Source organism: Molossus molossus, unplaced genomic scaffold (genome assembly GCF_014108415.1).
Source record: "Molossus molossus isolate mMolMol1 unplaced genomic scaffold, mMolMol1.p scaffold_m16_p_12, whole genome shotgun sequence".
NCBI classification, from domain to species: Eukaryota; Metazoa; Chordata; class Mammalia; order Chiroptera; family Molossidae; genus Molossus; species Molossus molossus.
Window position 1 is genome coordinate 44,302,469 of NW_023425347.1, and position 21,733 is coordinate 44,324,201.

Genomic DNA, 21,733 nt, shown 5'->3' on the forward strand with positions numbered 1-21,733 from the left:
CAAGGGCACGTACCTGGGATGCGTGTTTGATTCCCCACCCTAATCAGGGTGGTATGGGAGGCAACCAATCGATGTGTCTTTCTCACATCAATATTTCTCTCTCTCTCTCTCTCTCTCTCTCTCTCCTCCCCTCTCTCTCTCTCTCCCTCCCCCTCCCTCCCTCCCTCCCTCCCTTTCACTCTATCTAAAAGATCAATAGAAAAATATCCTCTGGTGAGGACTAACAAAAAAAAAGAAAGATATTGGAATACTGTTTTTATATACTAATGCAAATTAATTTTTACTACTAGAATAATTCTATACTTTAAAACATACTTTTTAATCCAAAGATTATTCATCTATAAAATTTATAAATCCTTTATTTAATTTAGAAGAATATACTTAATCAAGAAAATTTCAATAAATGACAATAGGTTTAAAACAGAAACCACACCTGCCACTCTGACTTGCTGTTCAGCTCTCTTTAAATCTGTGAGAAATTTTCTATGATGTTTATACTTCCCTAAGAAGTTTTGCCATTCAGAGAAAAAAAGTTATAAAGAAATAATTTATAAATAGGATGGAATAATAAATATGATTAGCTGAATTCTCTGGCATTTTCAAGCATTTTCCATACAACTAAAATATGGTTATCCCCAGCAGTTCTATTTTAGGCATATACCCAACAAAACTTAAGTTATGTACAAAAACACTTGTACAAAAATATTCATAGCAGCATTAATAATAGCCCCAAAGTGGAAATAACCTAAATGCCTATAAACTAATGAATGTTTAAACAAAATTTGGTATGTCCATACAATGGAATATTATTCAGTCATAAAAAGAAATGAAGTACTGATACATAACGCAACATGGATGCATCTTGAAAACATTATGCTAAATGACAGAAGCCAAATAAAAAAGCCATATAGCATTTGCTCCCATTCATATGAAATGTTCAGAATAGACAAATTCATAGAAACAGAAGTAGGTTAGTGTTTGTCAGGAGCTGGAGGAATGGGGAGTGAGTGCTAATAGATAATGGGATTTATTTCTGGGGTGATTAAAATTTTCTGGAATTAGAGAATGGCTGCATAACTCTGTGAATATCCTAAAATGTACACTTTAAAAGAATGTTTAAAAAAATTAAAAATAGCCCAGCTGGTGTGGCTTGGTGCATGGGTTGAGCATCGACCCATGCACCAAGAGGTCACAAGTTCAATTCCTGGTCAGAGCACATGCTCAGATTGTGGGCCAAATCCCCAGTGGGGGGCATGCAGGAGGCAGCCAATCAATGTTCTCTCTCATCAATGTTTCTAGCTCTCTCTCCCTCTCCCTTCCTCTCTGTCTCAAATCAATAAAGAAAAAAAAAATTAAAATAAATAGGGTAAACATTGTGGCATGTGAATTCTATCTCATTAAAGGTATAAAATAGATGGCAATTGCAACCTATTTATTGAATTTCTAAAAGATGACTTCATCTTATGCTTAAAGAGTGATAGGATCCAATATACCTCGTGTGTGTGTGTGTGTGTTTATCACCCTAAAAATTACTTTAGAGCCAAATTGTTTCAAAACATCATTTTCACTATAGTTAAAAAACAGAAATCAAAACAAAATAATTTTTAGATGCAAATATATTTTAAAAATTAAAACACCTAAGAAATGCAATCTATTCATATGAAAAAGTAAAATATTTATATGCATAACAAGTAGTAGCAACATCATTAATAAGCAGCAGTTAGTATTTATTTTTCCCATATTTTGGCTTAACACCATAGTGGTAGTTTATTCTTTTTAGGGAAATTATGTAAGGTACATATAGCATATTTTGAGTAAGTTATAGAAGACTGTGTAATTGGAAAATTAATTCCAAGTAACAACATTTCCTCTAAAAGCATATTTATTATTAAACAAACTAGTTTAAACTAGTGGACAATAAAATGTGCCTATAACTTATTAAGTCAAGAGATATAGTCAACTTGCATAAAATTACATACGGCATTTTAAAAACAGCCTATTTCTAAAATATCAGTAATTCAGGCAATTGGGATTTCCACAGGAGATAAATTGCCATTAATTTCCTTTTTATGGAGAAAAGGTCTGCCTTAAGAACATTACAACGATGTTATTAACAAATGCTATAGCATAGTTTAAAAATCAAAATGGTAAAACATTATGTATTTGGGTCTTCTTTTATGGGTACCAGCCCAATAGCAGCATTTCAGATAGTGATTTGAATCTAGTTCACCACATTTCCAAATGACTTGGGTTTTTATTTTCTAGAAATACATATCACATGTATAGCTTAGTTAAAAATTTAAATTTTCATTATAAATGGGAAACTACTGTACTGATAATGTAAAGATATAAGAAATAAAGTACTTGGATAGTCTTGTACTTTATTAGAAATATATCTACTAACTCCACAAAAACAAATTTTACCTGTAAGCAAAATACTAAAAATTTCTGACTTGGGAGAAACAAAATAGAGTGAATGGTTTCTCTTCATCTATAACTGTAAAAATCCCTTTTGCCTATTTATTTGACCCGTCTCTAGTCATGCAATTTAATGAATCCTCAATATAATTTAGACATCTTTATACAGAATTCACATCTACATCAGTAAACAGCCAGTCCTTTTATATTTTCAGTGCCTTATCAAAATACGGGTAACAAAGTTTTTCATTCTATGAGGCAGGAAGATGTTTCCTAAGTACTTCTTTGGATGATGAGGATATAGAATCTGGGAAAGACACCTCAAATTCTATTAGAAGGTCACCACGTTGATCAGGATTTTTTGGAAATGGTAGTCCATATCCAATAATTCTTCTCCTCATTCCAGGTTTCACAATATCATTTATTGACATAGGTATGGTTCTTCCATCCATTGTTGGCACATTAACTGAGCAGCCACACAATGCCTAAAATGCACAAAATAAAATTAACAAACTTCAAAACTTAAAAGTCTAAACAAAACTATTACCTAATGTAAAGGATAACACTATGGCAAAATTTTAACCTCCAAAAGAATATTAATAATTATAAGGCTATTTCCCCCATTAGAAAATACCTTTAGGACATGTACAATCAGGCATGTTAGAAAGGAAGAAAAGGAGAAGGGGAAGAAAAGGGAAAGAGAAGTAAAGAATGTCTTTCACATTGCCCTGGACTGAAATGGATAGTCTGAGTCTGCTCTTAGAACATTCAAGATGTAGGGATGGAATGGGAGAAGGAGGAGGGAGAAATTTAGAACTAGAAAAAATAGGATAGAAGCAACTACCTATTTCTCTGGAGGGAAAACATTAGAACAAGAAATACATTTATTGTTTTAGTCAACAAATGTTTACTGAGTACCTACTAAATGCCACACATTCCTGCTAGGGGCTGATCATACATAGGGACCATGAACATAAACCCCACCTCAAGGAATATACAGTGAACACAAAAGCAATTTACTAGTTATAATACAGTAAAATGTTGGCACAACAGTATGTGCAGAAGTCTTTTCTGAGAGAAAGGGCACCCAACATACCCCCTTAGCTTCTGGGAGTACAGAATGCTTAAACTAAGCATTGGACTAGTAGTTAGTATTGAGGCAGAGTGAGGAACAATAGTGTTCCACAGTAGAGCTCAGACAATGACAGATGATAGATAGATAGATAGATAGATAGATAGATAGATAGATAGATAGATATAAAGATATATAAATATATATATGATAATAACAGAGCAAACTTAGGGAAATGCATATACATTTATGGGTAGAAATGAGATCTAAAATGACCTTTTATGTTAAACTAAAGAGTTTGGACATTATGATAGATGCTATGTGGAATCATTTAAGAATTTTAAACAAGGAACTGTCATGGCCATATTTTCAGTATTATAATATAACTTGAAAAATAGAATAAATAAAAACTCATGTATTAAAGCAGTACCCTTATAAATTATTTTGTATTTTAATACATTTTTTGTTATATAATTACTCCAAATTAACAATTTTTCAAAAAAATCTTATACATGTACTAAGGTGAGGAGATAACAATGCAGTTTTCATAAGCCATACTTGTAAAAATAGAGTACACGTAACTCATTATTAGGCCTCATAGTACACAATCCAGTTAGCACTTAAAATTGGCATTAAATTGTCAGTATAGGTAATTAAACTTAGAATATACAATTTTATCCATAGAAGAGGTATAGTAGTAGTACTACCTCAAAGGATTCTTATGAGACTTTAAAAAATAATGTGTGGTAAGCATTAAATAAATCTTAGCTATTATTTAAATTCCCAAAAATCAAATGCATAATTGTTTGGTTTCAGAATTCTAGGTTTTATTAACTTACCTCTCGTAAACTAATTTTAGCTGTATAAATTATATTTGATCCATCCCTTTTAAATTTTGGGTGATCTTTATCTTTAATAATAAAAACAATGTCTGCTGGAATACTAGTTGGTGTTTCATCTCCTTCCCTTGGAAAAGTAATTTTGGTGCCTTCTTTCCACCCTTTTTTTATCTCAATGGTAAGAATTTTGTCCTCAGATCTATAACTCCTTCCATCGGGGTTTAACCTTTTCCGAGAAATCTTCATCCGTTTGGTACAACCACTATATATTTCTTCAAGTGATACTCTAAGTTCATGAATAATTGGAGGATCTTGTTTGAGGCGGGACGGCCCCACAGAATTCCTGTCTCTTGGATATCCATTCATGTTGAATCCAAAGGCACTAAAAGGATCTCCATCTACTTCCATTTCATCAGAATCTCTACCACCAGCCATCCGTCTTCCAAAAAAAATTTCAAAGGGGTTGGAACCTCCGAAAAATGCTGCAAATGTGGCATGAGGATCTCCGTGAAAGGTGTACCGGAAGGTACCTCCTTGTCCATCAGTACCTCCTGCTCCTCCTTTCAAACCTAAGTGAAGAAATAGCATGATTAAAATAAAGTCTGTGACTCTTGAAAGTTAAACTCTCAAAAATTGTATTACTAATAAGCTTCAGCCACCTTAGGTTGTAAGTTATTAATACTGGCCAGAAATGCCATTATAACTAAATACAGAACACCTATGGAACTCCTAATCATTCCATCCAAAGTTAAAGTTTTAGCTTCACCCTGGCCTTTTGGCTCAGCAGTTGGAGCATCAGCCTGCAGACCTAAGTCATGGGTTTGATTCCGGTCAAGGGCACATACCTTGGTTTGTGGTTCATCCCCAGCCCTGGTCCGGGTCATGCGGGAGGCAACCAGTCGATGTGTCTCTCTCACATCAATGTCTCTCTGTCTCTCTGTCTCTCTGTCTGTCTCTCCTTCCCTCCCTCCCTCCCTCCCTCCCACTCTATCTGAAGAAAAAAAAAAATTAGCTTCAAATTCTTCCTCCAAATACCCATCTTTATGATAATCTATTCATGAATCTCTGTTCCACAAATAAATAAGAAAATAAAAACCAGGAACATCTTGCTTCATAAGCTACTGGTTGACAATCTGAAGTATATAAATTTAAGTTTTTAAAAGATGTCAATTAAAGGTCTTCAGTAATCAGTAAAAAATGTATAACCTAAATCTTGTAAGTACCATTATCATCAATGAGCACAATAATCAACAATATAAAATACCATATTCCCACTAAAAGTTTTACTTCAGATAATCTTTTACTGTTTAAGAATTAAAACAGATCTCTATTTGTGGCTGAAAAATTCTAGTAATATAAAAAAATATCTTTTTATATACTAATATTGTTATCACTATCCCAGATAACACAATTGTTCATTTAGGCATACCATGTGATAGCATTAATCTCAATAACATTTTAAAAGAAGATTGAAATCAAGAGCTGTAAACCCTCTTGACATGTAAGGCCTTGGACTGGTTATTTCTGTCTATTAAGGACAACCGACTTCAGATACCGAGTTAGTGATCCTCTGACCCTGTTCTCTAAGGCTCAGCTAAGTAATATGTAGCTTACAAGGGTTTACATATTGAAAGCATTATGACCACTACATACCAAGGAAAGATTCTACGGAAACCCACAAACAATAGTACACTGATCTTTTAAGGGCCCAATGCTGATAAGGATTTATATCATTATAGACAGTATCAATAAACTTTCTGAATAAGCCTTATGGACATTCCTGACAAAGAAACAAGCACGAACAGAATCTAAAAATTATAAACTGATCAATTCAAGAGTTTAAACTAAGAGATCCCAATATGTTCAAATAGTGAGTAATTGGAGGGCAGGAAATATTTTATTCATTTCTGCATTATTCATGTATACAGTGCTGAACATGACAGGCACTCATGTTTATTGAATAAAGGGAATTGTTTATTTTTAAAATCTCCTAAATAGAAACTTTAAAAGGTATCTTGAGTGTCAGAATAGAGAAGAGGCAGAAGCAAAAGCAATATAAAGTATAATCACACACACACATAAATGAGATATATAGTAACAAAAATTCTACTGGAATCACTAAGCATGCTTTAAAAGAGACTTAGTTTGTCCAGCCGGTGTGGCTCAGTGGTTGAGCATCGTCCCATGCACCAAGATGTCGCCGGTTCGATACCAGGTCAGGGCACACGCCCAGATTGTGGGCCCGATCCCTAGTGGGGGGCATGCAGGAGGCAGCCAATCGATGTTCTTTCTCATTGATGTTTCTCTCTTTCTCTCCCTCTTTCTTCCTCTCCCTCTTTCTCTAATATCAATAAAGAAATAAAAAAGAGACTTAGTTTTACATGTCTTATTCTGTTTGAGTTCTCCCATTAAAAGGTACAATGTACTCTACTTCCTCCAAAGATCTTATCTGGTGTTTAAATTTTTACCTTCATCCGGGAATAGAAATCTGGAGAGGCCAAGAGAAACCTAATAATCTGAACACTGCCAAAATACGTATTGAATGATATATCCAAATAGCAGTTAGGGATATTCCTTGTAGGAACAGAATGACAAGTATAAACAGGACAAGACAAGAACTGTTAACATGCAGCTCATCCAAAACTTCTTTTAGTTAAATTTTAGTGGTATAGTTATAACTCCAAATGTTTAAAAAATAAAATAAAAAAAACAGTGACAGATTTTTCTAAATCATACAATATGTATACAACTAAAGGTCATGACCAATGTGACTAAACCATTATTTCAATCATTTCATCTTTCATTCCAAAAATATAACACTATAATAATTTAACAAAGTTAAAGTAAATTGAGTAAATGAACTGCTCAATCTAACCCTTGGCAAGACAAAATCTAAATGTTTGAACCCATAATGAATTCATGAAAAGAAAAAATAATATTTTAAGTTATTATATCATGGGTTTGGCTTTCCCTGAAACCCCTTTCCTCCTCTGCCAAAAATAGTAACTCAATCAGGATTAGAGTCCCTGAGAAGAGTTATATACAGTGTAAAATGACATGTATCAAAGCCTCCAATAGAGCTTTGAAGTTTTCCTTGACACTAGTCAACTACATTGCTCAGTAAATGACAGGCTACTATGACTGAGAAAATCCAACCAAAATTTACATTGCTACAATATAACAAGAATTATTACACAAGTGTCCACTTGCATTGCTGGGCACTTTAATTGTAACAGGCATGTCATGGACCATAGAGTCAACTACTTTCTATATACATTTCAATGGCTCATGGAAAAAATTTTAAATTCAACTGGATTCCTTCTGTTATTCAAAATGTTTCCCAGACACCGCAATCACTTTATGTGATCAAGAATTGCACTCTAGCCCTGGCTGGTTTGGCTCAGCAGTTAGAGCACCAGCCCTTTGACCGAAGCGTCAAAGGTTTGATTCCCAGTCAAGGGCATGTATCTGGGTTGCAGGTTCGATCCCTGGCCCCAATCAGGGCCTTGCAAGGAGGCAAACAATTGATGTGTCTCTCTAGCATTAATGTTTCTCTCTCTCTCTCCCTCCCTTCCATTCTATCTAAAAAAAAATCAATGAAAAAAATCCTCAGGTGAAGATTAATAAAACAAAGAAATACACTCTAGAATAAACATTTGTCTACACTTTAGAAAGACTGCTTGTATTTAAAAGCCAACCAATCGCCCTGGCTGATTTGGCTCAGCAGTTGAAGCATTGGCCTGCGGACCAAAGGGTCCCAGGTTCGATTCCTAGTCAAGGGCATGTACCTTGGTTGCAGGTTTGATCCCCAGCCCCAGTGGGGGTTGTGTGGGAAGCAATCAATTGATGTTTCTGTTTCTCTCTCTCTCTCTCTCTCTCTCTCTCTCTCTCTCTCTCTCGCCATTCCTCCTTCCCTTCCATTCTATAAAAATCTAAAAATCAATGGAAAAATATCCTCGGGTGAGGATTAACAAAAAATAAAATAAAAACAAATAAATTAAATAAATAAAAAACAACCAACCACCCTGGCCAGGTGGCTCAGTTGGATGGAGTGTCATTCTGTGCACCAGAAAGTTTTGGGCTTGAGCCCTGGTTGCGGCACATATGGGAGGCAACCAATCTATATTTCTCTCTCTCTCTCTCTCTCTTCCTCTCTCTCTCTCTCTCTCTCTCTCCTTCCCTCCCTCCCTCCCTAAAAATCAATAAACATATCCTCTAGTGAGGATTAAAAAAAAAAAATGAACCGCCAACCAACCAATTTGCAATCCAAAAACAAATATGTGCTTTGGATACTAACCATAAAAAAGATTTTCACCAGTTAGTTGACTAAAAGTTTATCAAAAGAAGAAGCAATGGAGAAGAACTAGGACTCCAAAGAAAAAATTGTAAGACTTTAATAACTCTTACTCTAGGGAGATCTAATATGTAAAAATCCAGATTTATAACAGAATAGTTACTAGCATGAGAGCCTTTAAACAGTTTTGATTCATAAAAATCTAACTCATTTATTTTTAGAAATATATAGTAAATAAAAAGATCCAGTTGATTAAAACATAGAAAACTGAAGAAGCAAGCTAGTATAGAGATTAATGTACTAAATAAAAATCTGATCATATAAAGACTACCTTTCAGTATTTAAGTTATGATTAAACCATAAACAAAAAAAGAAGACAATAAAAAATGTTAGAGAACTAGAATACTATAAGGATGTGTTATTGAAAAAAATTTTTTTTGAATGAAATAGACCCAAAGACATAGACATAGAAAGTAGTATGGTTCAGACTGACAAACAAAGGGGGGGGGGGGGCAGGAGGGATGGATGAGATGAACCAAAGAACTTATATGTATGTATGTATAACCAATGGACATAGACAACAATCCTAGGGGAGTGGGGGGAGGGGGGGAAGGAGGGGGTTCGGGGGGGAAAGAAGAAACATCTGTAACAAAAATAAATTAATAAACATTGGAGGGGAAAAAAAGTTTTTTTAGTTTTTTAGTGCAAGTTTGTGTTGACATCCACTGAACAATTCAGAACTAAACCTAAAACTTTTGGGGAGAAATTGATTCAAAATTTGATTTTAAATTTCTGTAGTTCTGTGCTTTTTTTGTTGTTGTTTTCAAATGATTTGACTATGTAGACAATTTGGTTTTTAAAATAACATTATTTATTACATACCATAAAATTAACCCATTTAAAATATACAATTCAATGATTTTAGTAAAGTTGTAGAGTTGTGGGACCATCACAATAGTTATAGAACATTTTTTTTCTAATTTCTATTTGTAGCTAATCCCTTTTCCTACCTCTAGCTCTAGGCAACCACTGATTTGCATTATTTCTTTACAAATTCGCATTGTCCATGTTTTTCATATAAACGGAATTAGAGATTATATAGTGTTTTACATCTGACTTCTTTTATTTAGCATTGTTTTTTAATTTTATCCATGATGTAGCAGGCTTCATTAAATTGGTCCTTTCGATCACTAAGTAGCATTCCAGTGTGTGTGTGTGTGTGTGTGTGTGTGTGTGTGTGTGTTAGAGTGCACATACATAGTATATCCCACATTTTGTTTATCCATTCACCAAATGGTGGTACTTTTGACTTGTCTCCAGTTGGGGACCATTACAAATAATGCTGCTATGAACATTCACATAAATGTCTTGGTGTGGATCCATATTTTCATTTCTCTTTTATAGATTCCTAGGAATGGACTTGCTAGGTCATGTACTAAATTTAAAATATCTCTATTTTTATCCAACTTTAAAAAAACAACAGCATTTAAGGCCTGGCTGGGTAGCTCAGTTGGTTAGAGCATTGTCTAGATACATCAAGGATGTAGGTTCAATCTCCGGCTGGGGTACATACAAGAATCAACCAATGAATGCATAAATAATTAGTGGAACAACAAACTGATGTTTCTCTCTTTCTCTTTCTCTCTCTTCCTCTCCCTCTCTCTCTCTAAAAATCAAATAAAAAAAATTTTTTAACCCTAGCGTTTAAAATTGTAGATATTAGAGATTTTCAAACCATGAATAAAATGGATCACTAGTTCTCTTAGTTTCTAAATACACAATTCAGCATGTTCAACTCATACACTTCTCAGTTCATGGTTCCTTCCCACTGTCTCAGGCCTTGAAACAGTGCAATAATTGAAAAAAAGAAAGTACATCAGGTAAATTAGTAACCTCCAGTTATAAAATTCAGTGTTTTGTTACTGCTAGAGAAACCCATAAGGCTATGGAACCAGGCCTGCAGGCATGAACAGATCTATGAAAGGCAAAGAGAAAAATGTTTTCCCACATTTTCACAGTATCCCTAAAGGGAATTAAAAGAAAGAAAGAAAAGACATTCTGAATAAAAGGCAAATATAATGCTTTTCTGTAAAGGAAGAATACTTTCTAAAAAGGAATCAAATACAGTAACTGTATTTCCAAGTAACATAACTAGAGAATGCTTTGAAATATATTATTTAGAAACTTATTCTCCCCTCACTATTACATCTGTTGTTTATATAAATTATCTGAGTCAAGAACAACAACAAAAAATTCAGGGTACATAGATGATCCTACTTTTGTGGGGTTTTTTTGTTGTTGTTTGTTTTTTAATTCACTCACTGACTGACAATTAGTAAAAATCAAACTGGAGAAATATCACTCAAGAAATCACTAATGTTAAACCAAGAGATATGTATCATTTGGTGACTTGAAAATTCTGAAGACAAATATCCTCAGTAAACACTAAGTCCTATGGCTTAGTCATAGACAAACTTTAGCTATCAATGAGATGAGGATTAAAGCAGTGGGTATCTATTTTTCCATGGGAATTTATATTTGGGGATTTTTTAAAAATGGAATTCATTGGGGTAACATTGATTAATAAAATTATATAGGTTTCAGGTGTACAATTCTATAATACATCATCTGTACATTGTGTTGTGTGTTCCCAAGGCAAGTCTCCTTCCATCACCATTTATCACCCCTATTTGTGGATTTCTTTACAAAACTACAAAATAAATTATTCGGAAACAGTACACTGTTAGTAGTATCTGAGAATCCTGCTTAGCTTTTGAGATGAACCAAATCATAATATTTTGAGTAGTATGGCCATAGGAGCAACCATGATTGAATTGCCAACTATTTGCCTTTTGCAATATTTACTTTATAAAGAATCTGACACTGCAGGTCCTCATCACACCAAAAGTAGCACCAAAAAATGCAATTTTTGGCAACTCAGATAAAAAACAAAAACAAAACAAGAAGGAAAAAAACCCTCAACACATCCTGCTTATCTAAATTTAATATTTTTAATTTTTAACTTAAAATCATCAGTCACTGTTTCACTGTATTTTAGGGTATATTTCTAATTAGAAAAATTTAACATTAAATGCAGTAAAGGAAGCAAAGAAATAACAAAAGAAAGTTTTCATGACTACAATAATTTAAAAGAGAACATTTTGGGTGAAAATAATAAAATAATTTAGTCTTGATTTAAAAAATTGGAAATCCCATAAGCTGTAGGAAGTAAAGTATTTTTGTTGCTATTAGCAATTTAAAATATGTTTACTTTATAGCTGCATTTATATGAAAATGATGACAAATTTAATTTAAAATCCAGAGTGATAAAAGAATCTTAAAATACCCCAATTGCTGTATTCAACTAGTTTCTGATCTCACAATGCAAGAAAAAAAAAGTATGGCAGGGAGAGGAAAGGGAAGTTGTCATGCTTTTCTCTATACCTAGACGGTAAAATTTCAAAAGAAACAGTGTTCCCTAAAAGTCCATCAATAATTGTGCTAAGTGGCCATTTTAGGTCAAAAACTGTATTTCTGAGATCTCATTTTTTTGGCACACAATTACTGTTTACAATTAAGCTAAAAACTTGTTCTGGTATTTTATGACATCAGGAAAATTCTTTCCTCCCCAGGCGGAATGCCAAAAACAACTAGAGCTAAATGCCTGGGCCTTCTTCTCAGAGACGGCTCTCTTGTTCAGGCTAAACTAGCTTTGCTTATAAGAAAGGCAATTACTTCTTTTGTCATTGTGAATAAAATATAACTACCCAGAATTTGAGCTGTCAATCTTAAGATTTTTAAATGATTGACGGATCTTTACTGGTTCTGGCAGAAAACTCATTAAAAAATAAAACAGGTTGCATAAGACTTTTGACACAACTCATTAATGTGTATGAGAATTTAAGGTTTCTTTTCAAACATACAATGTTAACATTATAAATCTAATTGTAGAATATGGATATTACAAAATGCCAAAATCTAAAAAAAAGCAAACAAGTATATTTGATTCACAGCTATGTAATATTCATTCATATGATCAGAGATAAAATTTTGCTTTTAATCCATTATTTATCTTTCACTTTGATATGTCTGAGAATTTAATATAATGATAACCAGAAGGCTGATAGAGAAAGGGGAAAAAAGAGAGAGAAAGACACAGAGCTGGAGAGACAGAAGGATATACACGGAATACTTACCTTCCTCCCCAAACTGATCATATATTTCTCTCTTTTTAGGATCACTCAATACTTCATAAGCTTCTGCGACCTCTTTAAATTTTTCCTCTGCCTGAGGAGATTTGTTCTTGTCCGGGTGAAATTTGAGGGCTTGTTTTCGGTAAGCCTTTTTAATATCTTCATCTGACGCTCCTTTTTCAATTCCCAAAATGGAATAATAGTCTTTCCCCATTTCGAATGCCTTGAAATGAACTTAGATTTCCCTTTGTGAAAGAAAACAGCGTCCCCAGTCTTAGCAATACAACAATTCTAAGAAATATACACCAAGCAGGGTATTTTAAAAGTTAAAACGAATCAGCAATTCAGCTTCGCTGTCTTAAGGCAGCAAGCAGACAGCATATCCGTATTTAATTCCTTCCCTAACAGCTCACTTACAGATAAATATACACTACACAGGAGACAGCCTCCTTCTAGATCCTCCCATTTTCACTACGTGTCTCTGTACTTTCTAGAACAGCAAATGCTACAGGACGTCACTTCCCCAGCTGCCGCTAGTCAAAGTACTGAGCTAGGTTTTCTCCTCCTCCACAATTAACTATTCATTTTCCTTCTGGCTCTACCAGGTTTTTTTCCTTTTTAAGAGGCCAAGTAGATTAAGAAACGAATATTTCAACATAGAATGTCATAACTATGCTTTTTAAAAAAATTCCATTCTAGGTGAAAAGCAACAAAAATAATTATAGCTATTAAGCATCCTATGTTAAAACAAATTAAAGTTATTAAACAAATAAAAGTACCCATGAACTTATTTTAGGTATTTTCATTTCAATTTCAAGTTATTCAAGTGTAAGATATACAATGCTAAAATACAGTTTGTTTAAATTAAATTTTTTGAAATATTTGTGTCATTTTCAAAATTCCTTAGGTCTATGAATCAAAAACGCCAGGAAGTCAATATACCAATCTCACATTGTAAAAAGTCAAAAGCAATATTTTAAAATAAGTAAAGGACTTAAATATTATTTTAGTTAATAATTTTAAATAGTTTTTTGTAGTATACAAAATTTAACAGTTCTAGCAAACTATTTATGAAATCTTCATATCTGATTTTAGTTACTTCGACTAAAACAGAATGAGACACCCCCATTCCTTATGGTCACTTAAAGACCTTTTGTGCTGCAGAAAAGATAGGAGAAAAGTATCAGGTTACCAACAGTAAATACTCATGTTTCTTCCAAGACCTTAACTGGGTCAGCTTAAAATCTGGATATGCCAATTTACAGGGCAATAATATGAGAAATATTTTTTCTTTTAGAAACTCATTTTCCCTAATTATAAATATAAATTATTGTTAAAGATTTTGGAAAACAGAATGAAAAAGAGATTAAAATTAAAGCCTCTCTATCATACCACTTGAGGTAATCCCTGCTAAATATCAGTATATTTCCTTCTAATCTTTTTTCTTATGAATATTTATGGTTATTGGTTGTAGTTTTGTATTTTTTATCAACAAATTTTACATCATATTATTTAATACCCTTTAGATGCCTGTTTTTTAATATATATTTTGAATATTTATGACAAATATTTTCAATGTATATAACTAATCTGTTTCCTATATGGTCTCTGTATTTTCAAAAATGTTTCCATTTCTAATAATACTGGAAAGGTGGATTGATGAGAAAATGTCAAAAGAATTGCATAGAGTCTTATACTTAATTATCTTAAATCTGCAAACTTAAAATAAAAAAGAACATTTATGGAGAAAGTAAATGTACATATATGTTCAGAATATAATGAAAAGGTAATGATCACATGTTAACCTTAAAGATATGGGGATGCCTACTATATATGCCAAATAGCTTTACATTAATTATTCAGCAATTCTTTCAGATGTCCATCTTTGTGCATATTGCTAGCTTAGGATTTCCTATTTCTCAAAACTCTCTACTTTAAAAACATCTTGATTGCCCTGGCTGGTTTGGTTCAGCAGTTAGAGTGTCAACCCACAGACCAAAGACTTTTGGGTTTGATTCCAGCCAAGGGCATGTACCTCAGCTGAGGTTCATCCTGGCCCTGGTTGGGGTGGTGCAGGAGGCAACCAATGGATGTGTCTCTCTCACCTCGATGTTTCTCTCTGTCTCTCCCTCCCTCTCTTCCTCCTTCTTACTCTATCTGAAGATAAATGGAAAATATCCTCAGATGAAGGTTAAAAAAAAAAAAGATAAAAACACCTTGGTATTAGAAATGTATAACATTTATCTAGCCTACTTACAGGTTATAGAGGTTTGTCAGCTATTCAGCAAATATTTTAGTCTCATCAAGAAATACTCAATGTCAAAAGATAAATTTTCAAATCCAAAAAAAATGCTAATAACATTCAACATAACTCTAAGACTTCTACTTAAAAAAATATATATATAGCATATTGCAAATTGGAGTCCAGTGCAGGGATAAGCAACTTAGAGTAGGGTAAAACATAATAAAAACCATCTATTCTATACTTAATTTCCAAGAGAGTTCCTTTAAATATTCATTACCAAAGGAACACTGGCATTACTATCTATGAAAATCTAAATTGATCTGGTAGGTAAAGCTAAGAAAAAAAGAGTAGATTTTTAAAAATTAGATTTAATAATTTTCAAAGACCTAGAAATACAATAAGGACTTGACACATTAAATGATTTTAGAACCCAGAGACTAGGTTTTTCACATTTCTGAGAAATGTATTATTTATTCATAAATGAAAAGAATCTAGTTCTCCACACATAGAGAAGGGTGATAAAAGAATTTTCAGCCCAGCTGGTGTGGCTTAGTGGATTGAGCATCAATCATCCCATGGACTGAGAGGTCCCAGTTCAATTCCTGGTCAGGGCACATGCCTGGGTTGCAGGCTTGATCCCCAGTAGGGGGCCTGCAGGAGGCAGTCAGTCAATGTTTCTTTCTCACATGTTTCTATCCCTCTCCCTACCTCTCTCTCTAAAAAAGTCAATAAAAACATTTAAGAAAAATAATTTTCATAATTGTTCAAATATCTTAAACACATAAAAGAATAATAGTGGTAAAGTTGAAAGACCAGAATTTACCTCAACTCGAAAATTTCAAGTTAATAAAGAAGCAATTATAATTTTAAGATTTCAAATAATAAAACAATCTACTTGCTTTTGACAAAACAGCAGATACTTGTACACTTATAGCTTTGTAAATAATCCTTTCAAACATTTGGAAACAGTTATCTAAAATTATTTTAAAAACTCTGTAAATATCACACCTAGAAAGTTGTCCTTAGAAAATTCATAGAATAAAATTATTATATATACAAATATACTCATTGCAATTAGATGCAATAGGGTAATGGATCACCATGATCATTATTAAACTACATAGTATTTTAGAGACATTTCACTCTTAATTCACTTTTTTCAGACTGAGCACAATCACTCTTACACAATCACTTTATGTTAAATTTTCATCATCTAAGTTTTCATGAGATAAATGTAGGGTTTGGGGGCGGGGGCAAGCAATTGCCATCCCTGTAAATAATTATCATGACAAAAATAGAGCATATAAAGGGAACAATAGTGGCAGCCTTTAAGGAAAATGGAGCAGAAAAACGATGTGAATAAAGCTCATTTATTGTTTTCAAAAGTAAAAAGAAAGCCAAAAACACTATAAAATAAAGTCTATTTGCTTATTTTTTAAATATGTTCTTCTTCTTATTATTATTATTATTTTTTTTTTTTAGTGAGATGCACGGAGAGAGAGATAGATCAATGTGAGAGAGAAACAGTGATCAGCTGCCTTGTGCACGCCCCCTACTGGGGATCTAGCCTGAAACCTGGGCATGTGCCCTGACAGAGAATTGAACCAGGACCTCTCAGTCCTTGGGTCGATGCTCAATCCACTAAACCACACTAGCCACTCACCTCTGCCACTTAATAGATGAGAAATTTAGGCAAATCATTTAATATCTCTAAATTCCTGTTATCAAGGCTATAATGAGAATCAGATGAGATAATATATATTAAAGTAATAAAACATAACATATACATATAAGTTGTTTTCATTATTTTAAGCCATACAAACACTTTTTACTACCACTTGGAGGTCTATTGACAAATCATCTGCCTTTACTCAAAGTTTTACTTGGCATAAAGCATTAATGTAAATACCAGAATCAGCCCCAAAACACTCAGGCACCCTCCAGTATCATACCCCTTACATGTTCCTTTTTCAGAACTTTATCTCTGAATTTTAGTCTCTTAGTGTTAAAAAATAACTAGTCTGTCTTCCTTATAATAATAACATTTATACAATACAGTTTATCAAATACTTCCATATGCTTTCTTATATGTAATCTATATATATGCACACACATCTGACATTGAAACTAGTGAAAAGATTTCAAAGAGCTTTTCTTTTCTTTTCTTTTTTAAATTTTTTCCCTTTATTGATTTTAGAGAGAGAGGAAGGGAGAGGAAGAGAAAAATAGAAACATCGATGAGAGAGAACATCAATTGGCCGGCTCCTGCATGCCCCCCCTCCCCACTGGGGATCAGGCCCACAACCTGGGCACGCGCCCTGACCAGGAATCGAACTGGCAACCTCTTGGTGCATGGGTCAATGCTCAACCACTGAGACACACAGGCCGGACTCAAAGAGCTTTTCTATAACAAGCAATCTACTACTGAGCTATGATATTCTTAACAATATTAACAAAAACTTAAAGAGTACTAGGCTATATCTATTCTAATACTTGGCCTGCTTTTTACATAATATCTAAGTAACTACATATAACCAAACTATTTGGCCATCTAGTTATAGAATATATCTTACCTCTACATGTTATACAGTTGACCCTCCATATACATGGATTCTGCATCTGCAGATTCAACCAACGGTGGGTCAAAAATATTTGAAAAATATATATTATGTTGCTGTTGACATGCACTATGTAATTATGTTTATGATGGCTGAATCTGTACTAAACGTACATACTTTTTTTCTTGTCACTATTCCCCAAACAATACAGTATAACAATTTACATAGAATTTATATTGTATTAGGTATTATAAGTAATCTAGATATGATTTAAAGTATATGTGAGAATGTGCATAGTTTATATGGAAATACTATGCCATTTTGGTTTTTTTGTTTGTTTTTTAATGTTTTTAATGGATTTTTTTAGAAAGAGAGGAAAGGAGAGGGAGAGAGAGATAAAGACATCAATGAGAGAGACAAGCATCAACATCGATCGTCTGCCTCCTACACACCCTCTACCAGGATTCAAGCCCACAACTCATGGTCCCTGACTGGGAATTGAACCAGTGACCTCTTGGTGCATAGGTCAATGCTCAACCACTGAGCCACACTAGCTGGGCTACTACATCATTTTGTATGAGACTTGGGCATTCACAGATTTTGGTATCCAAGGGGGGTCCTGGAACCAATCCCAGGAGGGATGACTGTACTTTTCTAAAATGCCTTCAAGCACTAAGAGGCATCATTATCATACATTCTCACCCCCTACACACAGGTGTGTTTTTTTAAAATATATTTTAATTGTGTTTTTTTTTTTTATCCTCACCCGAGGACATTTTTTTCCATTTTTTGTCCAGATAGAGTGGGAGGGAGGGAGGGAGGGAGGGAGGGAGGGAGAGAGGGAGAGAGAGAAAGAGAGAGAGAGAGAGAGAGAGAGAGAGACATCGACGTGAAAGGGACACATCAAGTGGCTGCCACCCGCACAACCAACCAGGGCCGAGGACAAACTGCAACCGAGGTACACGCCCTTAGCGGGAACTGAACCCAGGTCTTTGTGGACCGCAGGCCGACGCTCTAACTGCTGAGCCAAACTGGCCAGAGCTTAATTGTTGGTTTTTTTTAGAGAGAGAGGAAGAGATAGAAACATGATGTGAAAGAAACACTGATCAGCTGCCTCCCACACATAACCTACTGGGGGTCAAACCCACAACCTGGGCATGTGCCCTGACCAGGAATTGAACTGGGACCTCTCAGTCCATGGGACAATGTTCAATCCACTGAGCTACATTGGTAAGGTCACACTAGATTTTTTAAAAATATGTTTTCATTGATTTTAGAGAGAGACTAAGGGAGAGGAGGAGAGAAAGAGAGAGAAAAACATCAATGAGAGAAATATCAGTCGATTGCCTCCCACAAGCACGCAGACCAGGGACCGAACCGCAACCTGGGTATGTGCCCTGACCAGGAATGGAATTGGTAACCTTTTTGGTGCGTGGGATGATGCTCAACCAACTGAACCACACACGCCAGGGCCTAGGTCATTTTAAATAGATCTTGTAAATTGATATTTGATTATACACTTTGATTATGTTAAAAGATCACATAATGTAGAGCAGCACTGTCCAACAGAAATATAAAGCTACAAATGTAAGCCTCATATGTAATTTAAACATTTCTAGAATCCATATTCTAATAAAAGTAAAAAGAAATGTGAAATTAATTTTTTTTTGTTAATCCTCACCCGAGAATATTTTTTTCATTGATTTGTTTTAGAGAGAGTGAAATGGAGGGGGGAGGGGGAGAAAGAGAGATAAAGGATATGAGAGACACATCAATCAGTTACCTCCCACACGCACCCCTGACCAGGGCTGGGGATGGAACCTGCAACCAGGGTACATGTCCTTGATCAGGAATCAACCCTCTGACCCTTTGGTGTGGGGGGCTTGGGGGGCAACGTTCTAACCACTAAACCACACCAGCAAGGGTGTGAAATTAATTTTAATAATGTATTTTTTAACCCAACATATTATCACTGCAACATGTAATCAACATAAAAATTATCAGTAAGTTATTTTATATCTTTGTTTCTATACTAAGTCTTCAGAATTCAGTATGAATTTTACACTTCACACAATATTTCCATTCAGATAGCCACATTTCCAGTACATAACAGCTTCATGTAGCTGTGGCTACTGTATTAGCTAGTATAGATCAAGAAGTTCCTTCTCATCACCTGTGTTGCAATCCAATTTTCCAGAAACCTCAACCTATGAACTGAAGTATATCACACATACACATCTCTCACTTGCACATTTAGGGAAAGCAAAATCCTAACAGATTAACTCAAAGAAAAGTTTATTTTTACTTATAAAGTAGCATTCCAGTGCTCACTTCAGCCATACATATACAGTGATTGGAATACAGAGAGTTAGCATGGCCCCTGTACAAGATGACATGCAAATTTGTGAAGCATTCCATATTTTTAGAAAGATAAATATACGAGGTGGTGGACGTGTTAATTAACTAGAGAGGAGGAATCCTATTACAGTGTATACATATAGCAAAATTGTCACAATGTATACTTTAAATATCTTATAATATTTTTATTAAATGTATTGGGGTGACATTGGTTGATAAAATTATATAGGTTTCAAGTGTACAATTGTATGATACATTATTTGTATCTTATAATTTACATGTCAATTATATCTCAATAAAGTTAAAAAATAAAATAGTATTACATTTTTCATCTACAAGAAAAGGATGCTTGTGAGGAATTTTTGAATAATTTACATTGAGAAGAAAGTAGTGGAACTGGTTTTCTTTTTTTGTTTGTTTTTTTTGTTTTGTTTTGTTTTTTTTGTTTTATCCTCACCCGAGGATATTTTTCCATTTTTTGTACAGATAGAGTGGGAGGGAGAGAGAGAGAGAGAAACATCGATGTGAAGAGACACATCGAGTGGCTGCTACCCGCACAACCAACCAGGGCCGGGGACAAACTACAACCGAGGTACATGCCCTTAGCGGGAACCAAACCCGGGTCTCTCCGGACCGCAGGCCGACGCTGTAACCGCTGAGCCAAACCGGCCAGGGCGGAACTGGTTTTCTTTATACATGCTCACTCCATACATACTTTCAGAATATTATAAGTGAAAGAAAAGAACACACACACACCCTAGGAAATGAGGACTTTATGTGATTTTCACTTTATTCTTTTCTAAAGTTTCTCCTCTCACAAGCAGCCTGGGAGGCCATCAGAATCACTTGGAAAACTTAATCATAGAGACAGAGAGTAGTCAGTCTGTGACGAAAGTGAAACCAACAGTCCCTCACTGTAAGACAAGTAGTAACAGAAAAAAATGTCTGTAGCATAGAGGGGAGGCAAGAAAGGAGAGGAATAGGCTGCTGTTTAACAGAACTGCAAGGCTATTAGCCAAGCAATAAGCTGACTGTCGACCAAGTTTGTTTAACTCTCCAACTATTTACAGCTCTAAAATAATTTCTTTCTATTTAAATAAGTACCTAACTTTAACTATAAATTATCTTTATAATACATTGCATTCATGAAGGCCTAATAATTAAACCATTGCTATTGTGACTTGTATAAAAATAAGCCACCATGTTCCATAATATTCACAAACTGCTATAAAATTAGGCCACTGAATGCCTAATTCCAAATAGAATGAGCACCCACTACTATAATTGCTTAAAGAAGGACATTAATAGACAAGAGAAAAATAGTATTTCTAGAATAATTTAATGTTTTTAAAATGTATCTTTATTATTGAAAAGGTTATGTCCCCTCTTTTTCCCCCACTGACCCCTTACTCCTCGCTCCTGCCCACCCCCTGACTTCACCACACTATTGTCTGTGTCCATTGGTTATGCATATATGCATAGAAGTTCTTTGGTTTCAAATGTTTGAGTTTTTAATATTTTAAAATATAGCCTTTTTAGCCCTGGCCGGTTTGGCTCAGTGGCTAGAGTGTGGACCAGCAGACTAAAGAGTCTCAGGTTTGATTCCAGTCAAGGGCACATACCTTGGTTGCAGTTCAGGTCCCCTGCCCTGGTCGGGTTGGTGCCAGAGGCAGCCAATCGATGTGTCTCTCTAATGTGTATGTGTTTCTCTTTCTCTTCTCTCTCTCTCTCTCTCTCTCTCTCTCTCTCTCTCCCC

The 21,733-nt window shown here is 34.5% G+C and overlaps 1 protein-coding gene and 1 pseudogene across 1 annotated transcript; one reads left to right on the forward strand and one right to left on the reverse strand.

Annotated features, from left to right (window-relative positions):
* Window positions 1-1,286: 1,286 nt before the first annotated feature.
* Window positions 1,287-13,236, reverse strand: DNAJB4 (DnaJ heat shock protein family (Hsp40) member B4). The gene is made up of 3 exons (XM_036256869.1): window positions 12,820-13,236; window positions 4,330-4,898; window positions 1,287-2,903 (listed from the first exon to the last, which is right to left on the reverse strand). Exons 1-3 carry the CDS (start codon window positions 13,028-13,030, stop codon window positions 2,670-2,672), a joined length of 1,014 nt encoding a protein of 337 aa, XP_036112762.1. The 5' UTR covers window positions 13,031-13,236; the 3' UTR covers window positions 1,287-2,669.
* Window positions 13,237-19,942: 6,706 nt separating this feature from the next.
* Window positions 19,943-20,043, forward strand: LOC118627355 (annotated as a pseudogene).
* Window positions 20,044-21,733: the final 1,690 nt, after the last annotated feature.

Coding starts and splice junctions, on each gene's coding strand:
- DNAJB4 (XM_036256869.1), bottom strand. CDS start 13,030: ATGGGGAAAGACTATTATTCCATTTTGGGAATTGAAAAAGGAGCGTCA. Junction 4,899..12,819: donor TGATCAGTTTGGGGAGGAAG/GTAAGTATTCCG, acceptor TTCTTCACTTAG/GTTTGAAAGGAGGAGCAGGA. Junction 2,904..4,329: donor CTAAAATTAGTTTACGAGAG/GTAAGTTAATAA, acceptor TGTGCATTTTAG/GCATTGTGTGGCTGCTCAGT.